The following is a 17,073-nucleotide window of genomic DNA, read 5'->3' on the forward strand; positions in this document are numbered from 1 at the left end:
GGGGTATAGTTGACAGTGTGGGTGCCGTCCCCCTTGTCACGCACCTCCACAGGCTCGGCTACACCTGGGCAGGGGAGCCAGTCAGCCGAGTCCTCTAATACCCCGCTGCCTTCTTCCACCCGCTCCAGAAGATCTGTACCTGTGGGGCCCAGCACGGCCACCTGCAGGGGGGCCCGGCCAGCCTGGCTGCAGTCCACTGTGAAGGTCTGGGGCACCCTCGCCCGGACGCCGGCCCCCAGGCCTGGCCCCGAGCACTTCACCTTCCCCACGTCCACCACGTCCTTCACTGGCACTCGGAAGGGGCTCCCTGCAGGGACAAGGGGGTCAGTCCCATCACCTGCCCAGCCTGGGATATGCAGAGAAGAACAGCCCAGGGTATGTAGAGGAGACAGCCTGGGGTATGCAGAGGGGACAGCCGGGGTACACAGAGGGGACAGCCCCAGTTATGCAGCGCTCTGCCCAAAGGGAAACCCGGGGGTGGCAGACAGGTAGGGGCCTTCTCTGCCATGCACACACTGAGGGCAGCGGGTCAGGGAGGCTGGCCTCAGCTTGACGGTGTCTGAAGGACCTGCCCGACCGAGGCCATACCTCAGGAGCAGCCCACCTGGCTCTAACCCCCACTCGCAGTACCTAAGCCTTCCCCCCTCCTTGCCCTCCCTTTACCCAGCGCTGCTCTGGAGGGACCTGGCTTCAGATCTCCACAATCAGCCTCCTTCTAGGCCCCCTCTCCCAGTGCATGCTCCACCCCACTGCAGCCGCACACCTGGGATGGGCCGGCCCCCAAAGGTGATGTTGACGTCGTAGTCCCCGGGGGAGAAGGGGACGTACTCCACGGTGCAGCTGCCATCCTTGTTGTCCTTGCAGGACATCTTGGCTTCCGAGGGACCCTCAATAGCCAGGCCGAGGCCCCCAGTGCCAGCTCCCCTGCAGGACAACAGTCCCCCAAGTCAGCTAGTGGGCAGGGAAGAGGGCAGACCCCGGGCTGGGCTCCGGGCAATCTGACAGCCCTTGGGGCCTCTGGGGTGGGGAGAGGCCCAGAGAGGGGTGAGGCCCACAGAGGTAAAGGTAAGCAGGTGCTGCAACCTGGGGCCAGGGAAGGGTGGGAGAGTACCTGGTCTCCACTGTGAAGCGGTTGGCCTTGTTGATCAGGCCGCCCTGCAGGCCTGGCCCAAAGGCTCGCACCCGGGTAGGGTCACAGCCCTCGGTCACACCCACTCGGAAGGGACTCTTGGGCACAGCGACCTCGTCATACAGCACCTCCACCAAGTGCATGCCTGGAAGCCAGCAGACAGTGTCAGCTCTGTGGGGGCAGCACCCTCCTCCAGTTTGTGCTTCTCCACCTGCCCACCCCAGCACACGGCCCCGGCCCTCACCCTCCTCGTAGGCAGTGTACTGCACGCGGTACGTGCCATCCCCGTTATCTGTCACGTAGGTGTCCGTCTTGGCGCCCGAGGGGTTGAGCACACGGGCCGTGACGTGGTTCCCGCCCGTGGCTGTGAGGGACCTTGCATCCACAGTGAACTCGGTGGTCACCTCCCGCAGGACACCTGGTGCCGAGAGAGGAGTGCTCAGCATGGAGGGGAGCAGCCCTCGTATATGCACCCGCCCAAGACCACCAGTCTCCTTGCCTGCCCCCAGGCTGAGCTCCTGACCCCATGCTGAGACACCCTGCTCACACTGAGGCCCTGGTCTAGCCCTCTCTCTCGCTACCCCTCCACCCCACCTCACTGTCTGCAGCACAGGAATGGCCCCAGCCCAGCAGGAGGAGGATGCTGATGGACTGAGAGGCACCGCCCCCCCAGGCCCCCTGCCCCAATGCTCCCTCTCCACCCTCTAGAGCAGTGGTTCTCAACCTTCCTAATGCCGCGACCCTTTAATACAGTTCATGTGGTGGTGACCCTCAACCATAAAATTACTTTCATTGCTACTTCACTTCATCACTGTATTTTTGCTACTGGTATGACTCAGGCGGCCCCTGGGAAAGGGTCATTCGACCCCCAAAAGGGGTCGTGAACTACAGGTTGAGAACCGCTGCTCTGGAGCAGGGCTCCCAGGTCTTTTAGATCCCAAACCCCAAACACCAGCTCAGGTAGCACCCATGCTGATGGCTGGTGACCCTAGATTAGAACTGTAACCACAGGCAGGCAAAGGCTGAAAATGGGGGAGCAGCTTGCCAGCTCTTTCTATCGAGATACCGCACAGTATGCCTGAACCACCAACCTTTCAATTAGTGGTTTAGTAGTGGCCCCCGCCATCAAGTTGATGCAGCAGACTCATAGCAACCCTAAACAGGGCTTGTGAGGCTATATACATCTTTATAGGAGCAGATAGCCTCCCCTTTCTCCTACCGAGTGGCTTGTGGGTTTGAACCGCTGACCTTGCAGTTAGCCGAACAATACTTACTCAACAGCACCACTAGGGTTCTTTTTTTTTTTTTTAACGCCACAAGTACCCTTTAATCCAGACAGGGTTTTCTGCTTCGCTACAGAGTTACAGCCTCAGACATTTGCAGGGGCAGTTCTACCCTATCGTATAGGGTCGTTATGAGCTGGCATCTCCCTGATGGTGGTGAGTTTGGTTGAGGTTTGACCCTTTAATCCAGGAGCCCTAGTGGTGTGGTGGTGCTGAGTTGGGCCGCTAACCTCAAGGTCAGCAGTTTGAAACCACCAGCGCCTCCGTGGGAGAAAGATGAGGCTTTCTACTCTTGCAAAGAGATACAGTCCTGGAAACCCATAGGGTCAGTTCTACTCTGCTGGAATCGACTTGATGGCAGTGAGTTTGTTTTTATTTTGAACTCTTTAAGGAAAGTGGAAGGTCTCCCCTGGAACGTGCCCGTGGGCAATTACAATCATGCTAGGAGACAAATGTCAGCAGTCCTGACCACCCTGACTTCCGCCCCCATCTGAGTGTAAACCCCCAGATCCTGGAGCTGCCCCAAGTCCCTCCCTTCCCCTCAATGGCCCCCTTGCTCACCATGTGGCTCCACGCCGGGCCCAGAGACCTTGATGCCACTGGTGTCCACCGCGGGCTGCACGTGGACCCGGGTAGGGAACTTGGGCACGGGGTGCCCGCCGTACTTGATGGTAATGGTGTAGGTGCCAGGGAAGGCGGGGCTGTAGGTGATGTGGTAGGTGCCGTCCGCATTGTTGTGGATCAGCACCTCGGCCTTGACCCCAGCGTCTGAGAGGATCTCGATGGTCAGCTCTGCCTCGCCCGCCTCCGAGCAGTCCACGGTGAAGGTAGCGGCCTCGCCGACCTTGCCTCTCTCCAGGCCCGGCCCACTGGCCCGCACCTTGCTTGGATCGAACACGGGCCGGATGGCAGCCTTGAAAGGTGAGCCAGGGATGTGGGCTTCGGCAAACAGGATGTTGATGGTGTACTCGCCTGGCTCTGTGGGCAGGTAGCTGACGGCACAAGAGCCATCCCCGTTGTCCTGGCACTCGATCTTGGCCTCACAGGGGCCCTCCACAGTCAGCCCCAGGCCACCTGTGCCGGCGCCCTTGGTGTCAATGGAGAACGGAGCAGGGCTGCCCACCAGCCCGCCTTTGAGACCCGGGCCGTAAGCACAAACCTGGGGGAGAAGGCAGGTGTGTGGGTCCCGGACACCTGGTGGCTCCCAGGCCCTGCCTGGTCCCCACTCCACACCCAGCTCAGCCCCTGAGGAATGAGGCCTTAGCAGTGCCCCATGTTACAAGCCCCCACAAAACAGAGGTAGAGTGGGGAGAGGAGCTGGCCAGGCACTGGGCCCGAGAGTCCAGACCAGTCTGGCTTTGAGGCCAGCTCTCACCAACTTGTCTCAGGCAGGTCCTGGGGAGGGGGAGCCCTCTGACCCCCAGCCCCTGGCTGTGCCCCCTCCCAGGGACACAAGTCCCTCTGGCCTACCCAGTTCCTCCTTGCCAAGCCTCCAGCCCCCACCAGCCTTGTCTCTTTACCTTGGAGGGGTCGGGTGGCAGGACACCCTCCACGGCAAAGGGGCTGCCAGGCACCAGGTGGCCATCATAGGTGATGTCCACCTTGTAGGGCCCCTCTTCGGGGGGCATGTAGCGCACAGTCTGGGCTTCGGCGCCACCCCCGGGCTCCAGCTTGCAGGGTATGGGCCGTCTGGAGGGCGAGGTCATCCGCACATCCAGCTGGCCCTGACCGCCGGCCCCGCGAGTGCTCACTGAGAAGGCCTGCTCTTGCCCCACGGCCACCTCTGGGGAGAGGGCAAGGGCACCATGAGCAGAGAGCCCTGCCCAATTCCCCACACCCCTCACTCCCGGGAGCCTCCTGCCCACTTACTGCTGTCGAGGCCTTGAACTTTGACTTTGCTGAGGTCCAGTGGGGGTGCCACATTCACCACAAAGGGGCTCTTGGGAACAGGGTCCCCACCATAAGTCACCGTCACTGCCATGTTGCCCTGTTGGGTACAACAGCGGGTTAGAACTGGGTGGCGTGGACACAGTCTGGCACTGTCCCCTCAAAAGTACTTAGCAAGAGAGAGGACCGGGAGGCAGCTCAGGGGCCACGGAGGCCAACCTGGTCTGGTAAAACCTATCAGTGGGGGGCGGGGGGTGGGGGGGCACACCTGCTGAACAGCTGTGTACTTGACCGTGTAGGAGTAGTCGTGGTTGTCGATGATCTCAAAGTCCCGCACAGCCTCACCCTTAGCTGCCCCAGCAAAGTGCACGTCCAGTTTGGCCTTGCCGGCGCCCTTGGTCAGCACCGTGAAGTGAGTGGGTTTCCCGACTTCCACACCTGGGGAGCCCCCAAAACACTTATGAGGGCCTGGCGGCTGCCCTGTCCAACCCAGCCTGGCCCCTGCCGAGATGCGTACCAGTGCGGTTCAGCCCAGGGCCCTCGGCCTTGACCTTGCTGGCGTCGTGGGAGGGGTCCACCTTGATGTGGAAGGGACTGGCGGGGATCTCCTGGGGGAAGGGAGGGCGTAGTTCGGGTGCCGTATTTCTGAACTGGGCTAAGGATCCACTGTGGGCCCCTCAGCCTTTCTGCAGCCCCCCCTGCTTCCTGCCTCATAATTGAGGAGGTCGCAAAGCACGACGGGCTCCGAGGGCCTGAGCTACCTGGTTGGCGAAAAGCACCATGATGGTGTAGTGGCCGGCCCCAGGGGGCGTGTACTTGACGGTGAAGGTGTCGTTGTCATTCTTGATGATGTCAAAGTCGATGTCGGCCTCTGCAGGGCCCACCACGCCGGGGGCACACTTGATGCCAATGCTCACGTCGCCTGAGGGGACACCGCCAACCAGACCCTGAAGGGACGCTCAACAACCTCCCCTACTTGGCTAAGTCCCACGGAAGCCAGCTTAAGCAGGCTTGGCGCAAGCTCTGCCCTCAGACCCGCACACCGCCCAGCACCCAGTACCCAGCCCCACCCCTCACTCCCAGGTAAGGCTCACACCTTGGCCCGCTTCACTGCAGTCCACTGTGAAGTAGGTGGGTTCGTTGGCCTTGAGGCCCGTCTTCTCCACGCCGGGGCCATACACCTTCACCCGTTCGGGGTGACTGCCCTCCCCCACATTTACCTGTGTGTGGTGGAGGGGAGTGACGACGCTCAACACAGGACCCCTCCCTCAGAGCTCTCCCCAACCCCAGCACCACCCTTCAACGTCTTGGCCTCTAAGAGGGAGCCTTGAGTTTGTTTTGGGTTTTTTTTTGGGGGGGAGGGGGCGTGGGGGTGAGAAAGGGGTGGACCCAAGGGCAGCCACCCTGCCCTGCGTGGACTCCGCCTTCTCTCTGGGACCCCTGGACGAACCCGGAAGGGGCTCTTGGGCACGTTGACGCCACCCCAGGAGATGATGATGGTGTGCTTGATAGGCTTCGTGGGCACGTAGGAGCAGCGGAAGGTGCCGTCGCCGTTGGGGATAACCTTGATGTCGATGGGGCAGCCCTCGGCATCCTGCGGAAACCACAGGCAGGGAGGGCTCCGAGGGTGCTCGGTGTGGGGGGCTCCTCAGCACGCCTGCATCCTCTGCTGGCCGCCTGCCCCACCCCCACTGGCATCAGGCAGTACCAGGGGTCCAAGCCACCAGGGCCCACCCGGGGGGTCCAGAGACCCCCCGCAAGCCAAACCCACTGTGGGGGATCCAATTCAGACTCACAGAGACCCCATGCGTTGTTACAGCTGGGTGGGGGAGGCTAAACCAGCTTCCTAAATCCATCTAAAGACCGATCACCCCCTCAGGTCCACTAACCCCTAGGGGCCCACTAGGAGTTCACTAACAGCTAGGGGCCCAGGGGCGCCGTGTGAGAGACTGCCTGCCTTTCTCGGGGAAATCATCCTTCCATTGCTAATCAGTAGGGCAAACACAAGTACTACTGTTCTGATCATTAAAATCCACCGGTGTTTTGAAAGAACCCATAGTGACACGAGGGTTAAAGTGCTCGTCTGCAAAACAGAAGGTGGTGCTTCAAACTCTTCAGCTGGCCCTCAGGAGAAAGGCCCTGGCGATCCGCTTCTGCAGACAGGAAGCCGTAAGGGGTGGGACTACTCTGGCCGACAGGAATACTGAGTCCGAATCGACATTCCAGCCCCCAATAAGTTGTGCACTTGGACCCCTGAGACTCGGCCCTGATGCTACCACTCCCTGCTCCAGCCTGCCCCCGCTCTCCTAGGGCTCCTGCCCCCAGGTGAGCACAGAGATGGGGCAACGCCGCACCTGGGCGTAGAGCTTCAGCTCTCCTTTGCCAGCTGAGCGGGCATCGATAGTGAACTCGGCAGGCTTGTCCACGATGCAGCCTGTGGGCTCCAGGCCGGGCCCAAAGGCCTTCACCTGTGGGACAGAGGGGGTGGCTGGGGGAGCACTGGAGGACACCCCCCACCACCCTCCCACACACATACACTTAGGGATGCTGAGGGCGGGAGCCACACCTTATCAGGGAAGCAGTTGGGCGGGGCCGGCTGGATGTGGGCAATGAAGGGCGAGTCTCGGATGTCTTCGTCGTCACAGATGACGTGCACAGCGTACTCGCCGGGCTCCGTGGGCCAGTACCGCACGTCGCAGGAGCCGTCACCTTTGTCATCGCACTCAATCTTGGCCTGCGAGGGCCCCTCGATGGAGAAGCCTGGGTTTGAAGAGGGCACAGTGAGAAGGGTCAGGGACCCAAGTGCCATCTCCCATCATACCTCGGTTTGGCCCTGTGTCCCATCTGTCACCCACCACCTCCTTTCCTCAGTAGCTCCCTGCAGCCACACCTTCCAGCCCTCCTCCATTCCCCAGGAACCCCCATCATCCACCCTCAGCATATGCACCTTCTGAATCCTCGGCCACTTACCCAGTGTCCCCACCTCCGTGCCAATGGCCTCCACCACAAAGTCGGCTGACTTGCCCACCTGGCCGGTCTCCAGACCCGGCCCCCAGGCCCGCACCTTCTGTGCTCCTGCCTCCGGGCTCACCTGTACCTCAAAGGGGCTGGATGGAGGGGGGCTGTGTCAGGGCCCCATCGCTCTGCCCAGAGGCTCCCTTGCTCCCCCTCACCCTGAGACGGTAAGCGGGGCTCACCTTCGGGGGATGGCATAGCCGCCCCACGTGATGGTCACCACATACTTTCCAGGCACGACGGGGTAGTACTCACACTGGAACACACCGTCCCCAGCCTCCCGAACCTTCACTGGCTCCTCTGTGCCCTCTGAGGGGAGGCAGGAAGTGGGTCAGCAGGGGGAGGGAGGGAAGTCCCACGCGGGAGTCCCACCCAGAATTCCCTTACCCAGGCCCAGCAGTGTAAACGCCAGAGCAGGGCCCACCTATCAGCCCTGTGCACAGTGAAGGGCTGGTAGTCATGAACCAGGCTTGCAGATGGGAAAACTGAGGCAGGGAGGTGATGGGCCTGAGGTCATATGGGCTCTGTTCACTTTGACTCTTTGGAGAACAGGAGGGTGGGGGTTCTCCCAGGGGGATGTGGAGTTGGGTGTGGCCACCTCTCGTTCCTACCTGCCCTCCCCCAAGGCTGAGCCCCAGGACTCACTTGGCCCTTTGACTGTGACCTTGAGCTCTCCACTGCCGGCACCCTTGGTGAACACCTTGAAGTCTGCCACTTCTTTCACACGCACACCTTTGGGCTGCAGGCCCCGCCCAGAGGCGCGGCAGGCATTGGGATTGCAGGCTGAGGGGAGGTGAGGGAGGCAGGTTAGGGTACTGGGTGGGGGGTTGTCTGTGGACAGAGCCTAGGCCCCTCGCCCTTCACCCCTGCCTCATTGAGCCCAGTCCTCCTCACCCCTCCCAGATACAGGCCAAAGCCTCATGCTCCCTTGCCCCACACCCATGTCCCCACAACGGGGGCTGCTGACAGCATGCTGAGCAAGAGAGCTACCTACAGTCTCTGTAGCAGACGGGCCACAAGACACGCCCCCAGCTCTGTGTCCTACTGCTGGGACAAAGGCGTGGCAGAGCCCGAACAGAGGGCTGAGCCAGGGCCACTGAGCGTCTCCCACAGTCCCCGAGACAGCGTCATGCCCCATGCACTCTGCAGCGCCTAACACCATGAGGCCGTGTTGGCCAGCCTGGCCCAGAAGAGGCACTGCGCAGACACGAGCCTGTCACAGAACATGGCGGTGACCCGGGCCCCACACACAGACACCAGAACAGGAGTCTCAGCCTGCCTCGGAACACAGAACGTGGCACGGACCCACCACGGGACTCAGGCAATGGCACCGAATGTAGACTTTACCACAGAAATCATCAGGCATGTGGCAGGAACCTAGGCTTGCCGCAGAACAAGACAATGGCAAGGGATCGGAGCCTGTCACAGATGCCATGGAATAGGTGGTTCCACACCACTGGGGTCATGCCACATAGCATAGAGGAGGCCAGTCAGCTATGGCCATGCCCGGCCCAGCCTCTGCTGGGGTACTAACAGGGCCTGGTGGATGATGGGCATGGAGGGGGCGAGAGGCAGCAGGGGCACTGAGAGAAGCAGTGGGCGGGGGTGTTTACAAGGGCGACCTACAGTCTGCTGCTTCCCCCTTAGCCCTGATAAAGTGGCACCTGTTCAGGGTGTCCTGCACTGTGACCTCCCCAAAAGCCAAGAGGCAGAGAGACGGAGGGATAGGGGTCTCTCCAGAGGCTGCTTCTGCCCATTTGGCACCTCAGAGAGCCCCCACCCACTGCAAAGACCTAGGGCCCCGTTTTTCCACCCCCACCTCCACCATCAACCCTGGGCTCTGGCGGCAGTCAGGCTGTCGTGCTGACAATGATGGTGAGGATGGAGGAAGGGCCCTTACCTTCGGCCACATGGACCGGGAAAGGGCTACGGGTGATGGGGGCCCCGGCAAAGGCCACGTGGACTGTGTGTGGCCCCTCCATCACAGGCCTGTAGGTGCAGCGGAACGTGCTGTCCCCCTTGTCCTCCAGGGCCACCTCCACGGTGTCCCGCCGGCCCTGGGGGTCCACAATCACCACAGCAACGTCACCAGCGCCAGCCCCTGCCGCAGACACAGGCCATCAGCGCCCACCTGAGCCAGACTCCACCCCAGCACCCCCCACCCACCCACAACCCCCCCGGCCCTGGCCCAAGTTTACCTGCAGTGTAGATGTCAAAGTAGGTAGGCTTGTTGGCCACGTTGCCCACAGGCTCTAGGCCCGGCCCACGGGCTGACACCTTGTTGGCATCGCCCAGAGTCATGCCCACGTTCACCTCAAAGGGACTGCGTTCAATGTTCTGGCCAGCGAAGAGTACGGTCACCTGAGGGTCAGGGCTTAAAGGTTAGCTTCCAGAGTGGTGGCTGTGCTGAGGGGTGGAGGGTAAGAGGGTGGCTGGTGCCGGGGTGAGGTGTGTGTTTAAATGGAATGGGGAGACAGAGCACAGGGGGGCAGGCAGGGAGGCAGGTGAGGGTCTATGGGATACCTTGTGCAATCCAGCAACCTTGGGCACATAGGAGACTGCATAGGTCCGGTCCTTGTCATTGTTGGGGACCACCTTGGCCTGATGGGAAGAAGTGTGTCAAGTCATAGTGGCTGTAGCCTTTTTGGTCTCCTGGGGAGGCAGCCCCCAGGTCACATGGCTTTGGCCCTGTGGCCCCCAGCCCCTGTAGCCCCCTCACCTCCTCGGTGTGGCCCTCGGGGTCTTCGATGTAGACCAGCACCTCACCCAGGCCAGCGTCGGCTGTCTGCACTGTGAAGTGAGCAGGCTGCAGCACTGTGTTGCCTTGGGGCTCGATGCCTGGGGGCAGAGGTAGAGCCAGGTCATTGGGGGGATGGTCCTCAAGGGCGCAACTGTCCCCACGGGCCTGTGGCTGAGCACCTACCAGGCCCATAGGCGATGGCCTTCTTGGGGTTCAGCTGCTTGGAGCGGACAGGGGCGCCTGGCTTGAGCTTGGCCTTGGGGAACTGGGACAGGTAGGTCATGACGGAATGCTCATCCACGTTGGGGTCCACGATCTCCTCGGGGGCAATCACCTGCCGCACAGGGGGTGGGGAGAGTTACACACGCCCATTGTGCACTTGCTGGTCCTCTCCTGCAGCCCAGCCTACAAGGTGGCCTTTTAGACCACGCCCCCTGCCTGCCAGTGTACCTGGGGCACGCCCAGCCAGTCGTCCGCCTGCTGCATGGCCTCCCGGGCATTCTCCACGGGCTGGTTGGGGTCCCAGGCCTCCCAGTCAGGGCAGAGGCCTGGAGGGAGAGGGGAGAACAGTGAGGGAAAGCCAGGCACACAAGCACAAGTATTTCCCATCCTGCACCCCTCCTCAGCCAGCTACCTGCTGAACCGTAGCGCTGTGGCCCACGGCTTGGGGTGCCCATCTCTGCCCAGAGGCCCCACATCCCTCCCAAGCACCAACAGTGAGGCCTTTCTGGGTAGCTGATGCAGCCTGGCAACAGCTCTGTCCAGTGCTCAGGCCACGGCCAGACCATAAGCACCTAGACCCCTCCCATCCTGTCCAGGGGTGGCCCAGTCCCTGTCCCCTGTCTGCCTTGGACCTCTCCTCACAGCTGTTTTGAAGTCCTGCACCTGCCTCTGCACACTAGGCTCTCCCCCTGCCAACTGCCCATCTGGGGAAACTGAGGCACCGAGGGAGGTCTTTTTCTCCAGGGAACGTAGAGGGAGTTACAGATCACCCTGTGCAGGGTGCTAAGTGCCTGGACCAGGCCAGGCCTGGAGGAGGGGGTGCACACAGGCAGGGCTGGGTCGCCTCCAGGCTGGAATCCATGACGGTCCCCAACAGCTGAGCTCACCGTTTGGCGACCGCACCAGCTGTGGGCAATGGCTCAGCAGCTGGGAATGCTTCCCGGGCGGCCGTGCCCCCGCCTCCCACCCTGTGCTCCCCCGCTGACCCCAGGCCTGGGGGAGGATTTTCCCCAGGGCCATGGCTCTCCCAGTTTGGGTGTGACCAGCCCAGGCTGGAGGAAGCTCCACCCTCTCAGGACCTGAAGGTTATGGCTATTGGCAGGGGATGCCTCCAAGTTTCCTGATGCGCCCCCACGCAGCTGAGCTAGGGTGGGTCACTTTCCACTGGGTGCTACCACAGCAGCCTCAGGCCACACCATCATAGGCCTCAGCCCCAGGCGCCCTCGGTGGAAGTGGTACCTAGGTATCGGTGTGCAGCCCCAGCTGAGGTTCAGTTCTGCCTTGGCCAAGTCACTGGCCCTCAGCATCCTTGCCTGTAAACAAGGTCACTACTGATTGGAATTGACTGGATGACAGTGAGTCTGGCTTTTTGGTTCAAACACTTCTGGGCCTTGCAGAATCGACCACTCCCATCGGTGGTGGGCCGACAGCAGGAAGAATCTCAGCTAGGAAAAGAGGGGCATTCTGACCACAGCCAGCCTCAGGAGGGCTAACCACTCACCAGGGGCACAGTTGTCCACCAGTGCGCCTAGGGCTTTGCCATCCTGCCAGTCGCGGTTGAAGTTGGTGATGGGCAGCTGGGGCACCTTGTTCTGGATCCAGCCCAGCAGGCGCTGCTTGGGTGTCTGCTTGCGGGCATCCTCATCGTCCTCGTCCTCCCACATGGGCATGGAGATGGAGTAGTGCAGGATCAGCGTCCAGATCAGCCCCAAGATCAGCTTTAGGTTCCCGTCCACGATGGCCTTGCTGTCTGCAGAGTGGAGGGCACCAGCAGAGCTCAGGACCCCTCCACCCAGGCTATCCACCCACCTGCCCAACTGTTCCCGAGGCGACTGTCAGAACGGTGGGCGCAGGCCTCCTATTTCTGAACCCCAAGCCTTTTCAGCCACCCAGTCTTTCCCTGCTGTCAGCTCCTTTTGGGGGCCCGCCCTTCAGAATAAGGTGGCCGCCCAGTGTGCTCCTGCGCAGGTACTTGGACCTGTTACAGCACTCACTTGTGCCCCCTGTTGGTTCCAGCCATTCCTGCACTTCACCAGCATCTGGCCCTATTGGATTATAAGGCCCGAGCGGGCAGACACGGTTTTTGCTGGTTGGTCTGCTTGTGTAGAAGTTTTATTGAGGTGTTAAAAAAAACACCTCACTGCCATCGAGTCGATTCTGACTCAGCAATCCTATAGGGCAGAGTAGAACTGCCCCTGTGGGTTTCCCAGGCTGTAACTCTTTATGGGAGTAGAAAGCCTGGTCTTTCTCTCATGGAGCAGCTGATGGTTTTGAACTGCTAAACCTTGGGATTAGCAGCCCAACTCATAACCACGATGCCACTGGGCCTCGTGGTGTGCTTGACATATTATAAACTGTCTGCAATGAAGAGTATATTTGATAGGCTTAGACAGAACAAACGAGTCCATCACTTCCAAAGTTCCCTTCGGCAAACTCCATGGGTGGGGGGGGTCCTTTCCTCCGGCCCCCTCTGTGCCCTTTCCCTGGACAGGGAGTCACTGATGTGTCCCTGGAAGTTAGTCTACAATTTCTGGAGTTTCGTCTAAAGGAGTGGTGCACATGGGTAGCATGTCAGCGGCAAACCTAAAGGTTGGTAGTTCCAGCCCATCCAGAGGATCCTTGGAAGACCAGCCTGGCAATCTATTTGTGGAAACCCCACTGGATACCCCACAGAGCACATTTCTGCTTGGATGCGCATGGGCTCATCATGAGTTCAGCCAACTTCACGGCAGCTGGCTTGGTTGTTGGTTTTTATATTTTTGGCAGAAACAGGAAGGACTGCTTTTTGTCAGTCTCCTTTCACAGGAGGTCCGGGGCCGTTTACTTTTTCTCCACTCAGAGCCTGGGGCGGACCAAAGACCAAACTCGCTGCTGTCAAGTCGACTGCAACGGACAGAGGCTATGGAAGGGGGGTGGGGGAGGAAGAGTGGGTAGCACTGCTCCTGTGGGTTTTCCAGACTGTAACTCTTTACAGGAGTAGAAAGCCTTCTTTCTCCTGAGGAGCGCCCGGTGGTTTTGAACTGCTGATCTTGCATTTAGCAGCCCAACGCTAACCATTACACACCAGAGCTCCCCTGAGGCAGGGAAGAGTCTCAATAAATGGTGGTTGTATGGATGAATGTTTTAAAACCCCAAGTTGCAGAAGAGCAGGGCCACCCTGGTTTCCACCCCAGATGCCCAGAAGGCTTTTGGGAGGAGAGAGGTCTTTCCAGTGCTCTGTTAAAGTTCAGAGGTCATGTCTGCAAACACTGGGGCAAGGGGATTCCACAGGAGTCAGGGGACCTGTCACCTGTGTGGACTGAAGTCTCAGAAGCTGAGACACACCACTCATGGGCCCTTTTGAGGGTGACTGTGGATCAGAACTGAGTAATGGTTGCACATTGGGCTGTTACTGGCAAGGTCGGCAGTTCAAAATCACCAGCTGCTGTGCAGGAGAAAAATGAGGCTTTCTACTCCAATGCAGAGTGACTGTCTTGTCAGTGTCACTGGAAGGCATTGAGTTTGATTTTTGGTTTTGTAGGCCAGAATTGGTTTCCCAGGTCCAGTGGCCCTTTAGCCCCCCAAGGAAAACCTTCCGGAGCCAGGCTAGGAGATGGAGTGATTGGAGTGCCGCTGAGCTGCTTTAGGCTGACGGAGAAGGTTCAGGGTGGGCGAAGATTCAGTCTGTTTACTGGTGAAGTCCCAGAAACAGGAGAGGCAGGCGCCGGCTGGCGGCTCCCCCTGACATATCTCCTGCTCCTCTTTCATAGGTTTGGGAGGGGGTGGGGAAGAGACCCCAGCCTGGGCGCTGCGCATTCCCGCCCCGCCCCACCTGCCCTGGGCGCGGGCTGGCCCCTCATCCCTCGCTCGCTCCCACGGAGTCATCCTTCCTTCTTCCGCGCGCGCCCGGCCCGCCCCCTTTCCCTGGCTCGCCCAGAGCACAATGGTTTGGCCGCTTTCAGATTCCATGACCTGCTCGCTTTGGCCTCTTGCTCGCCCTCTCGCAGCACAAACACTCCGGGCTCGAGGCGCTCACACCGTGACACCCCAGTGCGTCCCCTGCTCCCCGCCCAACAGGGCTTCCTGCGAGCCGGGGACCCCCGAGGGGGGGGGGGGCTACGCGCTGCTCATTCATACTTGCTGGAGAGGGACATTCTCTCCAGCAGCTGGCCCGTGGCCAGGCAGCCCGTGGTCGGCGTCTGGGCAGGGGCGGGGCAAACGCCCGGGTCGTACTTGGGGAGCAGCGACCTCCCCCTCCCCTTCTCGGAGGCCGCGGGAGGGAAGCGCGGTTCTAGCCCGACTTCCTCCCACGAACGCGCTCCAGCCAGGAGATACCCCCAAAGGGGTGGGAGGAGCCAGCCAGCCAGTCCCTGCCGGCCCCCCAGGCCCAAAGCGGGGGGGGGGGGGGGGGGGTGGGGGGGGGGGGGGCCGGGACAGCTGCTACCCCTTCGGGCCCCTCCCTCGCTGTTGGCTCCGAGGGAAGGAATGGCAACTGGGGAACAGCTGCGGACAGAGCTGCCTCACAGGCGTCTTTGTTTGCAGGGGTTGAGGGGGCGCTGGGGGCCCAGGCAGGGTGTTGGGGGCAAGAAGGGCCACAGATTCCCCCAGCCCAGGCTGAGACCCCTTCTCTGGTGATGTGGCACTGTCAGCTCCCCCAGGAAAGGGAACGGGGGGGGGGCTTTCTAACTACACCACCCCCTATGTCCAGATACCTAACTTCAGCCCTGAGACCTTGCCCAGGCCCAGCACGCCCCCACCCTGGGCTGCCCCTTCCAACCACCACATGACAAGAGGGGAACCTGAGGCAGCAGGCGGCCCTCGGTTGTCCCTTCACACCTCGAGCTGCCCCCTGTCGCCAGGACCCCTCCCTGCCGGCCTCAGCCCTGGCAGCTGAATTGCTGACAGCTTATCTCATCAGGCGAGGGAGCCACTGGGCCCAAATGGGGGCTGGCTCCGCGTCCTCTCAGCGGGAAAGAGGCTCTTCCCTCCCGCCCCCAGCCCAGCCTGGACATCTTCCCCACAGCTCTGAGGGGGGCCCGGGGCCAGGGACTGCCAGGGGGAGGGAGAGGTGTGCTTGCCTGCCGGGAAGGATGGGGCCTGGAAAGGGACCAGGGAGGGAGGAAGAGGCTTGGCAGGCCAGCTCCTCGCTCCCTGGAGACCCCACCTGGGACAATCAGTCTGGCCTCTCAGATCCCAGCATGCCTGGGGTGCCAGCGTGGGCACTCCCTCCACACTCATTCTGGTAGTCCACAGCCCCTCTCCAGCCCCCACCTCGACCTCAGGCCCCCCTCCCCCACCCCTGTCCTCAGGCTTGTCCTGGAAAACTGACATCTGCTGTGTCATGGAGGGACAGAGGGAGGCAAGGCTATTTCCAGGCTGAGCCAGCCTGTGGGGTGGGGGCTGGTGGGGGCAGTATTGGAGCCGGAGGGGTAAGGCTGAGGGAGGGGACTGGACAGGGCAAAGGGCCTCCACATTGACCTCAGCTGCTAATTCAGGAGGCCCAGAGATGGCCCTGAGGGACAGTGGGGGTGGACAGATTGTTCACTACCTGGGGTGAGACTGCAGTGCAGCAGGGGGAGGTGCGTGGGGGGAGCTCTAGTTTCCCCCCCCCCAAGAAGTTCTCCTTCAGGAGCCCTGGGGTGCACCCCACTCCGGATAGTAATCTCAGCAGAGCTCCTGAGAGCTCACCCTAGGGGTGGGGTCTTCCTAAAGGACTACGGACAGGGCTGAGAGGGCAGGGCACCTGAAAGCCCACCCTAGGCTCCTCACCAGCCCCACACAGAGTGACTCCCTACCCCCACCCCATTCCCATCCACCTTCCAAATCTGGTTACACTCAGTGACTCCCTCCTAGGGCCCCCTCCCTCTCTCAGGGGCCAGACCGTTGACTGCAGCCAATCCCAGCTGAGGTGTGTGTGTGTAGGGGGGGTTGGGGCCCTGGGGCAGGAGCCCCCTCCCCTGTGGGGAGCCTGTGGGGCAGTGCCTTTTTAGGTGGCGAAGGCAGGGCCTGGCCTGTCTGGCCTCCACGGAGCCAGGGGCTGAGCATATGCCAGCAATGGGCCTGGACTTGCCCTCCCCACAGCCAGTGGACTGGGCACCGTGGGCACCGGTCTACAGTCCCACCTCCCCGTGGTGGTGTTGGGAAGCTGGGAGGCCACCTGCTTTTATTTGGGGGGGGGGTGTCGCAGTGAAGTTGCCCAATGGAGGGAAAGGGACAATTTGTTGAGGACAGTCGTGGGAGTGTGTGGTGCTAGAGGGTTGGGAAGGGTTAGGCCTGTTCTCATAGGGTGACCCTTGGGTACCCAGGGGCGTGAAGGCAGCAGCCTGAATGGCAGGGTGGGAGAGACAGGGCAGGGGCACCCACCCACACCTGTGCCCACCCCACCCCCTTCGCCCGGGGAGGGAGGGGCAATTCGCCTCCGGGCCACCTCCCCACTCGCACTGACCGATGGATACGAGCTTGATGTGCTCCCGCTCCAGGAACTCCAGGGCCACGGACACGTTCTCCAGCTTCATCTGGCGGAAGTTGGGGCGCGGGTGGTACTTGCGGTACATGCGCTTCTGGCTGAGCACCTCGAGCAGCGCGATGAGCCGCAGCCCGTCGCTGAGTTCGCGCTGCAGGTCGGTGAGGCGCTTGCCCACGCACTTGAGGTGCTCGTTGCACCAGCGCGTGAACGTGTTCTGCTGGATCTTCTTCCACGGCGCGTCCTCCGCCAGGTCCTTCTCGGTGGACGGCATCTCGTCCGCCTCGTCGGCCAGGCCGAGCCCCGCGGACTCCGAGTAGCCGCTGTTGTTCATCATGCTGGCGGCCGGGCCGGG

General features: G+C 61.5%; 1 protein-coding gene across 1 annotated transcript in view; it reads right to left on the reverse strand.

Moving 5' to 3' along the window:
* The window catches only part of FLNC (filamin C), a 26,776-nt gene extending 9,721 nt beyond the window's left edge, over positions 1-17,055 (reverse strand). Inside the window, 26 exon segments of the mRNA XM_045288784.1 lie at positions 1-64; positions 140-307; positions 764-924; positions 1,112-1,274; positions 1,374-1,547; positions 2,974-3,571; positions 3,933-4,195; positions 4,282-4,399; positions 4,568-4,737; positions 4,817-4,907; positions 5,061-5,221; positions 5,396-5,519; positions 5,750-5,893; positions 6,654-6,767; positions 6,866-7,059; positions 7,270-7,406; positions 7,497-7,623; positions 7,960-8,097; positions 9,215-9,415; positions 9,513-9,675; positions 9,838-9,915; positions 10,034-10,152; positions 10,238-10,388; positions 10,505-10,602; positions 11,778-12,026; positions 16,701-17,055. Of these exon segments, the coding sequence (XP_045144719.1) occupies positions 1-64; positions 140-307; positions 764-924; positions 1,112-1,274; positions 1,374-1,547; positions 2,974-3,571; positions 3,933-4,195; positions 4,282-4,399; positions 4,568-4,737; positions 4,817-4,907; positions 5,061-5,221; positions 5,396-5,519; positions 5,750-5,893; positions 6,654-6,767; positions 6,866-7,059; positions 7,270-7,406; positions 7,497-7,623; positions 7,960-8,097; positions 9,215-9,415; positions 9,513-9,675; positions 9,838-9,915; positions 10,034-10,152; positions 10,238-10,388; positions 10,505-10,602; positions 11,778-12,026; positions 16,701-17,055 (4,523 nt within the window).
* Positions 17,056-17,073: the final 18 nt, after the last annotated feature.

Source organism: Echinops telfairi, unplaced genomic scaffold (assembly GCF_000313985.2).
Source record: "Echinops telfairi isolate 266 unplaced genomic scaffold, ASM31398v2 ScPeMD7_23;HRSCAF=83, whole genome shotgun sequence".
Classification (NCBI taxonomy): Eukaryota; Metazoa; Chordata; class Mammalia; order Afrosoricida; family Tenrecidae; genus Echinops; species Echinops telfairi.